We start from the raw sequence: 13,746 nt of genomic DNA on the forward strand, positions 1-13,746 counted from the left end.
AGAAAAAGAACCACAAGAAGAAGATGTTGGAAGAAGAAAATTTTATTTGGTAAAGTAACTAATAGACCAGGATTTTAATATTTGAACCACACTTAACCTAATCTTTAATATTTGAACCAGACTTAACCTAATCTGAACCATTTTTCACTTAACCATTTTTTAAAAGGTTGAACCACCTTTCAGAAAAACTAACTCACCTTTCAGAAAAAAGTAAAGCAAATTTTTATTTTATTTTATTATATATTTTTTAAAAATTGTATTTTAAAATAAAAACAGTTTATGTTATTTTTACTTTTTTATAAATAATTATTCAATTTTCTTTTAATTTTTATATAAAATTATTTCTGTACTTCTTTTTATTTTATTATATAAGATTTATTCATATTACTTATTTTTATTTAAAATATATTACAATAAAATTCAATTCCCGATTAAGAAAATAAAAAAACAATTCACAATTAAAAAAAAAAAAAAAAGTTCACAATTTGAATCTCAATTCTATAACCAGTTCTATAACATGATTGATACATAAAAACTGCAATTCATTTACTCGCTCTCGTTCATATCAAATTCAAAAGGCAGCATAAAAATGATAAAATAAAAGAGAGAATAGTTTTCCTCACTGCACATTTACAGTATAATTAGCATCTAGAAATATGAAGTATTAACATTCGGCTTTAAGGCAATGGCTGAGAACATTCTAAATGAAAAATATATTTATTGCAACTTAGCAAAATTGAATTGGTTCAACTGGTCGGTCTAAAGTAATGTACACCACGAAACAATCCTAAATCTTCACAAGTTCATAAGCCATTTCAGCAGTGCATGTGCTTAAAATGAAAGCCAGAAGCTTTTCAACTCGTGAACACCCTATTCTTTAAAATCTTTTCCGCTTCAGTTACACTCAAATGTCTGAACCCATTCTCCTTCAACCACTTCTTCCCCCCTGCTTTACATTCTTGCACTCTATTTTCATCCAACTTCAACAACTTCTGACCTTCACTTGTTTTTGGAAAAAATCCTTCAGGTCTCAAACACCATGACCCAAATACCCCAAATAAAACGTCCAAGTCACTACCAAATCTGTCAATACCACTTCTGTGAAATTTTACATTGCTCATAAGAATACCATTAAAAATCAACCGATCAATTCCTGCCGCCAAATTTCTCCAAACACCAACGAAATCCCTACCGTTCAAACCCACTTCTACCACCGAAGTTTTACTTTGCAGATAATTCAGGGCTTCTACTAGAGCCTTCGACACAGTCCATCCTTCTTCACCCCTCTGCCATTGCTTCTTGTTCTTCACATAATCTCTAGAATGAGAATCAAAACCCCTCAAAATAACTAGGGATATCTTTTCAACCCACTCTGTTCTGAACTCTTCCAACTTTTTTATCTCATCATCAAAAATAACCCTTCTGGAACTCTCTGGCAACCCTTCACGATAGATATTAGCATTACTTTCCATTCCTGCCTCATCATCCCCATCCATCCCCATCTCAAGGAAGAAGACATCCTCAGACCATTCCTTTAGAACAGATTCGAAGTAATGAGCAGCATTGACAGAAATTGTAACCTTTAATACAGCATCATCATCAGTTAAGGCTGTCAAGCCTTCAGCTTCTTGGCAGCGGATAAGTATTGAATCAAAAAAATTTCTTATAATAGGAAGACCTGCTAACCTGAGAAATTTTGACCTCAGACTTACTCTAGGCAATGATCGACAGCGATCAATAACAGATGCTAAATGGCGAAGAAAGGAATTAGAAACCAGAGGAGACTTGTAATCATCAGTACAGGATGAAATAACAGCACCTTCAACTTTCTTTATCCAATAATTCTCATTTTGGATGTCTGGTTTCAACTTATCTAGGGCATCTTCTAGCTCTATTTCAGCCCATAGATTAAGCCAGTCTGGACGATCACAAAATATGGATAAAGATGAAATTTTCTGCATGATATCATCATCGTCAAAGGATAGCAAGACCCCAGAATTCTCTATCAACGACTTAATTCTCTTGTCAAAAGCTATCATCAAGTCAATGAGATGTAGCCATGATATTCTAGCAGATGACTGAGTCCCAGTAGCACTCTCTTCGTCTAGTTGACTAATATAACTAGGGAAAATTTCTTTCGCCATGTATGTGGTTAAGGAAGTTACCATTGCTGAGATCCATTCTTCTCTACAACTATAACCAAATAACATTGCTTCATCAACCAATGGCTGCAACAATTCATCCATAGAGTCAACAAAATCCCTAGTGATTTTATATACAAGTGTAAAAATAAATTCCGGTTTATCAATCCATTTTGAGAAATGCCGTTGGGAAGCTAATGATAATGGATTCACAAGCTCTTCTATTACCCAAAGTGGTTGTCGTAGGGCAACTTCCCTGTCATGGCCCTCAAGTTGCCTAGCTTTCCTTTTCCTTTGCAACTCTTGTAGGTTGCACAAAGCAAAAAAGTTTTCAGAGTACCTGAGTTTAAGATCCGCTTGCATGCTCAGCAGAGGATTTGAGACTTGATTCACGGTCCTTGCATCTGAATTTGAGGAGGTAAAGGACGAAAGAGGTGGGGGCCATCCAAGCGAAGTAAGAAGTGCTCGATGCTCAGAAATCGCCTGGGGCCTCAAAATAGCAAGGGCTCGATCCACTCTGTGATCAACAGCTGATACAAGATGCTTCCACTGAGGATGTGCTTTTGTAATTGAAGTTAATATGCCTTCTGTTGTTTTCAGTGTTTTAATAGCAAGCATATGCATTTCCTGAAACATTTGAGATAAATTAAGGAATATAGTGAAACTACAGTTTCCACTATCATCTGGTAAATATTATGAAAGCATGCTCACTTGTGAATTTTGACTAGCAGATTGTTTCCTCATGCTTTTGTTCATAGTATATGATACCGCATCCTCAATATCACCAACCAAAGTATCAAGTTTAAGCGCTGTCTCTGGAAGACAAAACAAACAAAGGAGTCTCAAGAAATAAACAACATTCACAAAAGGCAACACCTAAGAACTCAAACCAAATGCAGTATGTATGACAAGAACTACTGAAAAGCATAATATTTCCTGACAATCACAACAATCCATATCATAAAAACCCTTAAAATTGACTTCTTCATAAGTTAAAATTAACCTATGCACAAGTTTAAAAAAATATATAGGGAAGTTATCTAAGAAAGTTTTTATAAATTAGTTTATATATGAACTACTTTTAACTTATGGAGAAATCAATTTTATTTTTTTCTTATTTTCCTCTCCTAAAAGTTCTTATGGAGAAGCATGTCCAAGCATCGTACTTCAATTCTGTCACCAGAAAGACAGAAGATAGAAAGAAAGCAACACCTGGGAAATCAAGCCAAAGGAGATAACCATACCATAACTGAAAAGGCTTAACACATTACTTAACGACGATCATGAAACACAAATGCTTTGTCATCTTCCAATTCCTCCTAGTCCAACAATGTTAATTGATTTGCACAGAAAATATAAAGTTCAAGAGCCGTTTGTTGATGAAACAAATGCAGCTTTAAGAAATAATAGCACTGATCAAAAGAATTGGTAATACCAGACTCAAATTCGAACCAAAACCTTCTGGATAATTACAACTAATCCACATCTTAACAATCGACCAAACACAGAACCATCTTATCAAAATTCTTCCCACAATCTTCTTCCTTTTGCAGAATTAAAAGAAAAAGGAAAAAGAAAAAAAAAACCTGCATAAACACGAACCGTCTCCAACCTAGCCACTTCCTTCGCCAAAGTCGCAAGTTCCTCTTTGAAACCCTTGCCATCCCCTTCGCCTCTTCCTTCATCTTCACTCGAAAAAAACAAAACCATTCAAAATTCAGCGCAGAAAGATAACCTAAAAAGGAAAAAAACAAACATCGAATCGAACCTGGCACGACAGTGGAGGAGAGGGCAGTCAACCTATCGGTGACGTGGCCGAAGAGGCCGTGGATTTCGCCGGAGAAGGAGGCGTACGCGGCTAGACCCGCTCCAAGCCTCCGAGTCAACTCGTCGAGCGCGCGATCCAACTCGGCACACTGAGTCTGGAGCTCAGAGACAAAGCTGGGAGCATCGGCGAGGGCGCATTCTGTGCGGAATCTGTGGTCGAGGAAGGAGAGTGCGGCGGGTGAGAGATGAGAGGATGGAGGTAGCGTTTGGAGCGACTCCATCGTGAAGCTGAATTTTGATTATTCTCGAAGGCTCCTCGCCGCCTTGGGCGGCTGCTCTGCGCTTCCGGTGTCGGATTCCGATGAGCCTCTGAAAGATACGAACCTTCTCACATGGGCGTGGGTTGGTTTGTTACAATCCTATATTACTAATTTTTTTCATTTTTAATGTTCTTATTTAAAATGAGTAAACACTAACTACACTGGGGTAAGACAACTTTTTAAGAAATTAAAAAGGATTTTTTTATGGAAATATGGATTTTTTACTTTTTTTCACATAAAATAATCTCTTGAAGTAATTATCTGCATATTTTTATCATACTATCACACAAATGTTAAAATCTTCAATTATAAAGTTTTAATACAAAGCATGAGATTGGAAGACCAATAAAAAAAAGAAATATTTTTTCTATTTAATAAGTTTAATAAGCTTAAAATTCACTTAGTAATCAACTTCTTCTCTTTTGGAATAAATAATGTAACAAACCCAACATAGTCTCATGATAGTCCAGTAGGATTGTACTAGATGTAAGATTTTTATACACATGGTGTAATTTTGTAAGTTTGTGTAATTTGGCAACTTTTTTTTATTATAAGTTTGAATAAATTTTGACGATTTTATTATAAAAAAAAAGTCGTACCAATAGCAAATGATTTCAACTCAAAATTTAATCTATGTATTATTACGATACAATTTTAATACAAAAGTAATAGAACTTATTCAAAATTATTTTTGGGTGCAAGTCTAAATTTGTTGGGTGCAGGAAGGAATTGTCAATAGACAAGAGGAATCAAACTCCCTTGTATTCAACTCACCTTCAAGTATTAGGTAGTTCATATATGAATTGTATAAAAAAAAAAAATTGTTCGGTTAAATATATTTAATAAGAAATTGGATTTAGTTTTTGATCTAAATTTTAGACCATTAAAATTAGTTTAATTTGAAGTTATACTTCATCAACTCATTGAAAGTAGTTATATTGGACATCAGTCTGCAATTAAAATAATAATAAATTCTACAAAATTATCAATCTTTGAAAAAATCTAACAATCATACAAGTATATGGATGGTCTAAAGTTTAGACTAGAAATAAAAACCAATTTTACGTTTACAAGAACGAAAAATATATTTAACTCATATTTATTTAAAATAATATAACATAAATTGGATAAAAGATCATTTAAACTTCAACTTTGAATAAAAATATATATTGGAAAATTAAATTACAATATCATGTTAGTTTTAAAGAGTATTATGATATTTATAAACTTATCTTCTTCTAAAACTTCTATTATTTACAAATTTAATGATATTAATAATTAATATTTAATGTGTATTGTTTTCACATTTAATTTATTTAATAACAAAAACAACAAATACAATTACTATTTAATGTGTATTGGTTTCACAATTAATTTATTTAATAACAAAAACAATAAATACAAGAATTTTTTACCAATTGAGATCACTTAGTTTACAAGTCTAGATGAGTCCAGACTAACTCACTTTAACTTGGACTTAGATCATATTAATTTGATCTGATCCCAGCATGATTTAGCTCTATATAGACTCGAACCCACTTAATGTGGACTCAAGTTGATTTGACTCGACCTGGATCTTGTCTTACTCTTGGCTTCTTCTTTCTGCACCCCCACGTTTTTCTTCTTGTACCCCACAATTTTAAATATTCCAACATTAACCTTAACCTATAATTTCAAAAGGGGCTACCGGATATCGGGATCCGGTAATATATTCTGGATTCATGAATCTGGAATTGATTAAATTGTGTTTTCCGGATGAAGGTGTTAGAATATATGGCCTTAAACGAGAGGGGGGTGAATTGTTTAAGAAATATTTTTGTAAACTTTTAAGCTTAGAATGAAAATTCTTCAAAAGAACCTTGATTAAGGATTTAGTTTTTCCAAAACAAACAGCAAAAGCACAAAGCTGAAAAAACAATCGGTTGTTTTAGTGAAACAATCAGTTGTTTATACCAGTTCCAAAATATCAAAACTGAATTAAAGAGATAGAGATAGAGAAATTGTACACAGTTGTTTATACTGGTTCACTCCAAACAAGAGCTACATCCAGTCTTCTCAGAAACCCTGAGGATAACCACTAAGCAATCACCACTTGATCACTTACACCACAACCAAGAGAATGACCTTGAACACCTCAAGAAACACACTCTCCTTGGCCAACACTAAGATTGTTGATCTTGAACACCTCAAGAACACACAGCCAATCTCAGCAAAACACACACACGAATTGTTCAACAGTTTACAAAGATTACACTTGTTACAGATGAATATCTGAAATCAATACAAGTAGAATCCTATTCCAGCACCTTGATCAATCTCTCAACTCTTAAGCAATCTCAGAACTTCTTTGAAAAACTCTTAGTTGTTGTTCTTAAAACTTTGTCTCAAGATTCTTAAATCTTAAAAACAGTTTTTCAGAATATATTCAAGAATATAGTTTGTTATCAAATCTTAACAAACTCTTAATTGCATTTAAAATAGATTGGTCAAAGCATTTAATGACTGGAGCGTATTCAGTTAAAGCATTTAAAGCTCAGTCAAAGAAAACAGTTTTTCTGTTATGGTTTCAAAACAAACAATCGATTGTTTCCTCGAATCAATCGGTTGTTTTGTTACTTAACAGATTTCACCATTCAAAAACAGTTTTCAAACTTTCTCAAAACACCTAAGTGTAAACAATCGGTTGTTTCAAAAAAACAATCGGTTGTTTCAACTTAGTTTGAAAAACATTTTACTTTGATAAAGATTGAGATGCTAATTGCTTGAGATTTAATCTAAGGGTGGATTACAACATTAAACTACCCCAGAACAAAGCTTAAACCAGCACAGCAACACACAGCAAAGCAGAGGCTTCAACATCCTCCAACGGATTTGGATTCTTCAAAGCATTGAACACCACTTGGTTCAACAGAAGGGGGTGTTCCGGAAGGTAAAAGATCATAAATTGTTATTTTCCGGAGTGCTGAATCCAGAAGCCTAAATTGCATTACGGATTGGTGGATTGTTTTTTTGTGTTATGGATTCCTGAATCCGGAATGCATCACTTGCATTATGAATTTATGAATCTGGACTTGTTTTGTTGTGTTATGGATTCCTGAATTTGTAATGGTCTTTTTGAATTATGAATTGTTGGATCCAGAATAATGTTTTTGACTTATGGATTCATGGATCTAAAATGCAATGATTTTGTTTCATTTTTTTATTTTATTTGTAGAAGCATGGACAGTAGTGATGAATTTGGACAAGAACTATATGATGGGGTTGATTTGTGGGATGATGATGATATTGAGAAGTCATTATCCATGTTCTTCATGTTTTTCATCTTCATTAACATGTCTTCTTCTAACAGAGGTTGTGGGACGTATACGATCACCTTGTGAACCTCCTCCCCTAGTCTTCACCATTATTGTTCAATTACACCATTCAAATTAAATCAAATTACAAACTAATAAATAAGATGTTGAACCAATACAAACAAAAAACAGCAAATATAAAATTCTATTGAAACCAAAAGAGAGAAAAAAAGCATTGTATCATTTCTACTAAACAAATATAAATAAACTATAGACAAAAAAAATATTAAAAGAAGAAAAAAAGAAGCTCATTGCAAATCATATTTGAAGATAGAAAAAAATCTTTTGATGAAGTTTTATATGTTGAAGAAAGGATGACCATAAAAACACAAATCCGGATCCACAAATTCGGAAGCTTCCTGGATCCACAAATTTGGAACCTTCCCGGATCCACAAATTTGGAATCTTTCCAGAACCACAAATCCAAGATTTTACTGGAAGCAAAAAATCGAGATTTTACCGTATTTTGTGATATGAAATTCTATCGGATTTTATAATCTGGAATGGAAGAAAACACTTACAGAAACAAAAATCCATAAAAAAAACGAATGTGCAGATCCGAAAGCAAAGAAATTTACTTACCTTTGTCAAGAGCACTCTAAATCACCAACAAAAAATGTGAGATTGAAGGAGAAGGATTTGGAGGTGTCGCACTACTACTGGAACATGAAAGCGTGTTGCTGCTAGAACATGAAAGACACGGTTGCGCAAGAGAGTATCCTTCATTGCGCCTCTTTAGGGTTTTTTTAGATTAAGGATATTTTTGGAATTTTAAAAACTAATAAGGGTGATTTAGTCTTTTCATAAGAGTGTGGAGGTGCAGGAAGAAAAATGTGGGGGTGCAGGAAGAAATTGTCCTTACTCTTTCCAACTTGGGCCTAGCCCATTTTGGCATGACCAACTTGACCCAACTTTGTCTTTTGTTCAATTTGGCATAATGTGGACTCGTTTTGACTTCACTCGACCTAAGCCTGAACTAACTAAGTCTAACATGTACTTGAGCATATTCAACCTAACATTTGTCCAGCCCAACATGGATTGAGGCCCAATCAACCTGATATGAACTCAAGTTGGCATTGCCGATAAAAAAAATGAACTCAAGTTGACTCGATCGTACCTGAGTCTTGCTCGATTTAGCTCGACTTAGACCTTACATGCTTTGGCTCAACTTGGACCTCATCGACTTGGCACAACTTGGTCATGACTCGATTTGACCTGAAGTAGGTATGCCCTAATTTTTCCTAACATGGTTTGCCCTAACTTAGCTTAACATGGACGCAAGACAACTCTACCCGAACTCAACTGAGTTAATTTGGTTAACTCAACCCATCTCATCTCATGTCAACTTAGCGCAACTTTGACTCAACTTGACTTAACTCAGTCTGACATGAACCAACTCAATTTGATCTAACATGGGTCTAATCCAACTCAGACTAATCTAGGAAAACCCCCTTCAAACCTAACTTGACCAACTTGACATGGTTCTGGTTAGACCTAATTTTTCTTGAGTTTGATATAACCAAGACTAACCTAGATATCTCCTAACCCAACTTGACTTACCCGATCGGACTTGAGGCTAAGTTCGACCTTTCCTTGCTTGACTTAGGTCTTGCATGAACGAGCCTAACCTATGTTCAAATTAGTCTAGCTTGACATGTGGTCCAACCCGATTCAACCCTACCTTCTTAACTTGAATTGACTTAGACTCACCTTAATTCTTAATTTTCAAAATCTAAAATATTATCCAATTTTTATCTAACTTTATGAATTTAAATCTGAGATAAATCCATTAAAATATATTGGATAGGAAGATTAATTTTTTTTGTCCATCCGTAATATCGAGTGTACGAAAATAGCAAATCCCCATTGTTTCTCTTGTGCCTTTTGAGCATCTTAAATGCTATGTTTCTACGTAGAAAAGCCCCTCACCGGAAAATTATCTCAGAATTTAGTTTGGATTTCAAAGGACTATGGGGAAAAAAAATCGTTAAAATATTTAATAGGGAAATTCATCGTGAAAATTATCGAACCAAAATCAAACACAAACTAAGTTGTTCGAAATGCCCTGAACAAGTCCCTTTAGATATCGTCAGCACCTAGTCTATGTTTAAATATCATTGTTCTACAAACATAGCATTATATTGAGCCTAAGCTTTTGCTAGTGAAAAGGTAGTTGCAGCACTGCACAATTTCCAGAACCAGGAGTCTGCATAATTGTGTGACTATATTTGATTTCAAAAATAATAGGGGCTACCTAATGCAAAGAGTTATGGAGAAAAGAAAAACAAAAAATTACAACATTCTCTAGACCATCATAAACTATCCTCACATTCAGATGAGAAAAGGAGGAAACACAACGTAAGTAGTAAGTGAAAATCAATAGTTTGATTAATAAGCATGTTGAATTGAAACCTCAAAATGGTGTAACACTTCCACTTCTTGTTTCTGTAGGGCTGTATAATGCAGACCTGTTCCTTGGTCTATTCTCCTCCAACTGCCTCACAACTTCTTCTATGCTTGGCCTCACAGATGCCACAGGCGCACAGCACCCCATTGCCAGCTTCAGTGCCTGCACCAACCCATCTTCCATAGGACTTCTTATCCCTTTCAACAGTTCCACATCAAACACTTCCATTGTAGTCTCCTCCAAAACTGCCACCTTCACCATTGAGGGCAAGTCCACATACTCGCCACTTCTTCCATTCTTTCCAGGCTTCTTCCCAATCAAGATTTCAAGCAGTAGTATGCCAAAAGCGTAGACATCAGTCCTGGAGTTGCATTTCTTCATTCTTTGAAGCTCAGGGGCCTTGTAGCCATCAGTCTTGGCCTGGGCCACCATTTCGTCTGCTATGGATGGAATCATCAGCTTGTCCAGGCCAAAATCAGTTAGCCTGGCTGCAAAGAAGTCATCCACAAGCACATTTTTGGACCTTACATTTGCATGAGTGATAGGAACTTCTAGTCCTGTGTGAAGATAGGCTAGACCTCTTGCTATGCCTAACGCAATCTTGTGTCGTCTGGCCCAGTTCAGAACTGGTTTTCCAGCTTTAGGTTCTGTGGAAAATTAAAATCACAACACAATGATCAATGCCAAGCTGCAGTGAAACTGTTTCAATTCAAAAAAGGCAAACTACTATCTAAGTTCAGTAGTGAAACTTTTCATTTAAATCCAGTCTGATGCTCATGAAATTAGACAAATTATACAAGGATAACCTTCGATAATGAGATAACAGCACCCTATTGACAGACCACATAAATATTCACATATACATTACAGTCACCAGCAAGGATGCAACTTCTTGTTATTACATAGTTATTGCTTTTGGATTATGAATTTTTTGCATTGGGAAGATCAAGAATGAGAAGCAGACGATGCTCAACAAAAAGGACAGACCCATTTCAAGAGTTTCTTACAATAGATATCATCATTGTTCAAGATCTAACAGCAGGTATAATTTCTTTTCTCTTTAGGCTGAAAATTGATCAGCACCCCATTTCAAGACTTTCTTGCAATAGATATCATGATTCCTCCAAGATCTAACAGCAGGTATAATTTCTTTTCTCTTTAGGCCGAAAATTCATCAGCATTTTGGTTCTACCTTTGGACATATTAACGTATTATAGGAGTTTTCAGCCTGAAGAAATATTAATAAAATTATACACCAACACACTTTTAGTTAGACACTGAAAAATGTGTTGATTTCACACTTCAATTTATAAAGACAGTTTTTAATGGTTTAAATGAAATTGCAGTAGTGCAATTTGAATTGCCATTGTGCAAGTGTATGATTGAAATATAAAAACAATAAAAAGAAATGCAATAGTGGAAGATTGTAAATTGAACAAACCATGTAAAAGATCATGAAGGGTTCTGAGAGGCAGATAGTCATAGATAAGGAGCTTCTCCCCTCTCTTCCCCTGATAGAAAGCTCTCAAAGGAATCAAATTCTCATGGCGAATTTTTCCCAATTGCTTTATAACTGACAAACACGAAGCCCTATCTTTGCAGCTACCTTCTCTCAACAACCTCAAAGCAATGGTGCCTCCATCAGCAAGCTTAGCCTTGTAAGCTGTCCCATAACAAGTCTTCTCCAACACTTGCCCAGTCGCATTCAACACATCCTCCAATGTCAAATTCTCACCTCCAGGGAACAACATAAGCTTCCCTTCACCAGCTCCACAAATAGCATTACCACCATTCTCTTCATCTTCCTCTTCTTCATTCAACTCATCTTCACTCTCTCCACTCCCCTTCCTCTTCCTGTTCTGCATATACCCAATCAGCAATGAGGCTAAAACCACAGCTCCTGTCATCAGACTAATAACAATGCCAGCAACTGCACCAGAACTCAGTGTAGAGGTCCTAGCACAGCTTGCCAAAGGCGGTCCACACAAACCAGGGCTATTCCCCTCAAAAGCATCTACACCAAACTTGGATTCTCCAAAGACAGGCAAAACCCCACTAAAGTTATTGTGGGAAAGATTCAATTTTTCAAGCCTCAGCCCAGCTAGGCTTTGAGGAATTGTACCCATAAACAAGTTGTTCCCCAAGTCAAGCTGCTTTAGCCCACCAAACTTTGTTATGAACTCAGGGAAACTCCCAGAAAACTTATTGCCACCTAAATCAAGCAACTGCAAATTCTTGCAGGATGAGTTGGGCAATGCAGGCTCAGAAACAGACCCAGATAGTGAATTACCACGGAGCCCAAGAGAAACAAGCCTGTCACACAAGTTCCAAATGGATGGAGGGAGAACCCCACTTAGCATATTGTCACCCAAATCAATGTCAGAGAGGGAGGAGCTGTAACCAAGCTCAAGAGGGATGGTTCCCTGCAATGAATTTATGTTAAGGTAGAGACTTTGAAGCATAGGGAACCCCCCAAGCTCTCTCGGGAGGGAACCAGAGAGATTTGCTGATGGGAGCTGAAGAGAAAGCAAGTGAAGAGAAGGGTCCTTGTGGAGTGTAAGGTTGGTCCATTGTGGAGAGGACAAGTCAGTGCATGAAAGAGGAGTGCCATTGGAGAACACCCACTTGAGGCCTCTCCACTGACAAAGTGGGATAGAGGAGTTCCATGAAGACAAAACAAGGTTGTCAGAGTTACCTTGCAGTGAAGCTTTGATTTTTCCCAAGAGAAGTTCAACATCAGAGGAAGTGGAGGGTGAAGGGGACAATGACTTTGTGGTGGTGGTACTGGCTTTGCAGAAGCAAAAGAAGAGGAAGAAGAACAAGGACATGGAAATGTAGAGAGAGAAAGACTGGAGAAAGGCCATGAACTAGCAAAGCAAAGCAGAAAGAGAAAGGGAGACAGAGAGAGAGAGAGAGAGAGAGGTTGTAGTGTGTAGTGTGTAGTGTGAGAAGTTCAAAGAAAGAGGCTCTCTTTTCTGGGAAAGCTGACACGCTGTTGACTGAGAGTAAGTAGTGTAGTGAGGTTAAGGTCTCAGTCAGTGTCTCATGCTATGTTCTTTCAACGGCTATGATGCAATTCTACAATACAATCATGCAATCTCAACTTATGCCAACAAATCATGCACCGTCAACAGATTTCTTTTTATATCTATACTGGGCTAAACATTCCTTCTTTTTATTTAAATTGCACTATTACTTAACATCTATTTCGAAATTCATTTCCTACTTTCTTCTTGTCTTTTTTATATTCATAATAATGACTGTGTTAAAAGTTTAGATCGTTATAGCTTTATCAAAGAAATTTTGTTACATTGCTTAAATTCAGGAATTAAGCATGGTTTTCTTTACATAAACAATCACTTCTTATAAATAAAAAACTAACTCGTTGATTAATCAATGAAAATTAAATTCATATGAAAATATAAAAATCTAAGCTACTTGAGAGTTGTATCATTGAAATAAAATACGAGTGGTTGTTAAAAAAATAAGGTATTAAGTTGAGTTGTTCAGTTACTAACGTGTAAAAAAATAAATTTTTGCATAAAATCTATTAAAATATACAACTAAGAGTGATAATATATATATATATATAATATTGATGGGATAAATAGAAATTTTAAAAACAATATGATTAAAACAACATTGTTCCATTTTAAGGTAAACGTCCCATGTTTTAATAAGAAATGATGGGGAATTTGCATGAAGCTATACTATAGAGGTGTTAAAAATTGTGTAAATTTTATTCAGAAACCAACTTT

The 13,746-nt window shown here is 35.5% G+C and overlaps 2 protein-coding genes across 3 annotated transcripts; both read right to left on the reverse strand.

Moving 5' to 3' along the window:
- Positions 1–690: 690 nt before the first annotated feature.
- On the reverse strand, positions 691–4,382 carry LOC137824162 (RINT1-like protein MAG2). Of its 2 annotated transcripts, none has more exons than XM_068629641.1 (4): positions 3,910–4,382; positions 3,728–3,826; positions 2,853–2,956; positions 691–2,768 (listed from the first exon to the last, which is right to left on the reverse strand). In XM_068629641.1, exons 1-4 carry the CDS (start codon positions 4,187–4,189, stop codon positions 855–857), a joined length of 2,397 nt encoding a protein of 798 aa, XP_068485742.1. In that variant the 5' UTR covers positions 4,190–4,382; the 3' UTR covers positions 691–854. The 2 variants fall into 2 exon arrangements, with proteins under 2 accessions (XP_068485742.1, XP_068485743.1); XM_068629642.1 differs by having other exon boundaries at positions 3,744–3,826; positions 3,910–4,334.
- A 5,404-nt stretch (positions 4,383–9,786) lies between these two features.
- On the reverse strand, positions 9,787–13,102 carry LOC137825957 (putative kinase-like protein TMKL1). Its single transcript, XM_068631778.1, has 2 exons — positions 11,430–13,102; positions 9,787–10,635 (listed from the first exon to the last, which is right to left on the reverse strand). Exons 1-2 carry the CDS (start codon positions 12,850–12,852, stop codon positions 9,995–9,997), a joined length of 2,064 nt encoding a protein of 687 aa, XP_068487879.1. The 5' UTR covers positions 12,853–13,102; the 3' UTR covers positions 9,787–9,994.
- Between the last annotated feature and the right edge of the window lie 644 nt (positions 13,103–13,746).

This window comes from Phaseolus vulgaris, chromosome 8 (genome assembly GCF_000499845.2).
Source record: "Phaseolus vulgaris cultivar G19833 chromosome 8, P. vulgaris v2.0, whole genome shotgun sequence".
NCBI classification, from domain to species: Eukaryota; Viridiplantae; Streptophyta; class Magnoliopsida; order Fabales; family Fabaceae; genus Phaseolus; species Phaseolus vulgaris.

Coding starts and splice junctions, on each gene's coding strand:
- LOC137825957 (XM_068631778.1), bottom strand. CDS start 12,852: ATGGCCTTTCTCCAGTCTTTCTCTCTCTACATTTCCATGTCCTTGTTC. Junction 10,636..11,429: donor CCTTCATGATCTTTTACATG/GTTTGTTCAATT, acceptor AATTTTCCACAG/AACCTAAAGCTGGAAAACCA.
- LOC137824162 (XM_068629641.1), bottom strand. CDS start 4,189: ATGGAGTCGCTCCAAACGCTACCTCCATCCTCTCATCTCTCACCCGCC. Junction 2,957..3,727: donor GACGGTTCGTGTTTATGCAG/GTTTTTTTTTTC, acceptor TTTGTCTTCCAG/AGACAGCGCTTAAACTTGAT. Junction 2,769..2,852: donor CTGCTAGTCAAAATTCACAA/GTGAGCATGCTT, acceptor CAAATGTTTCAG/GAAATGCATATGCTTGCTAT.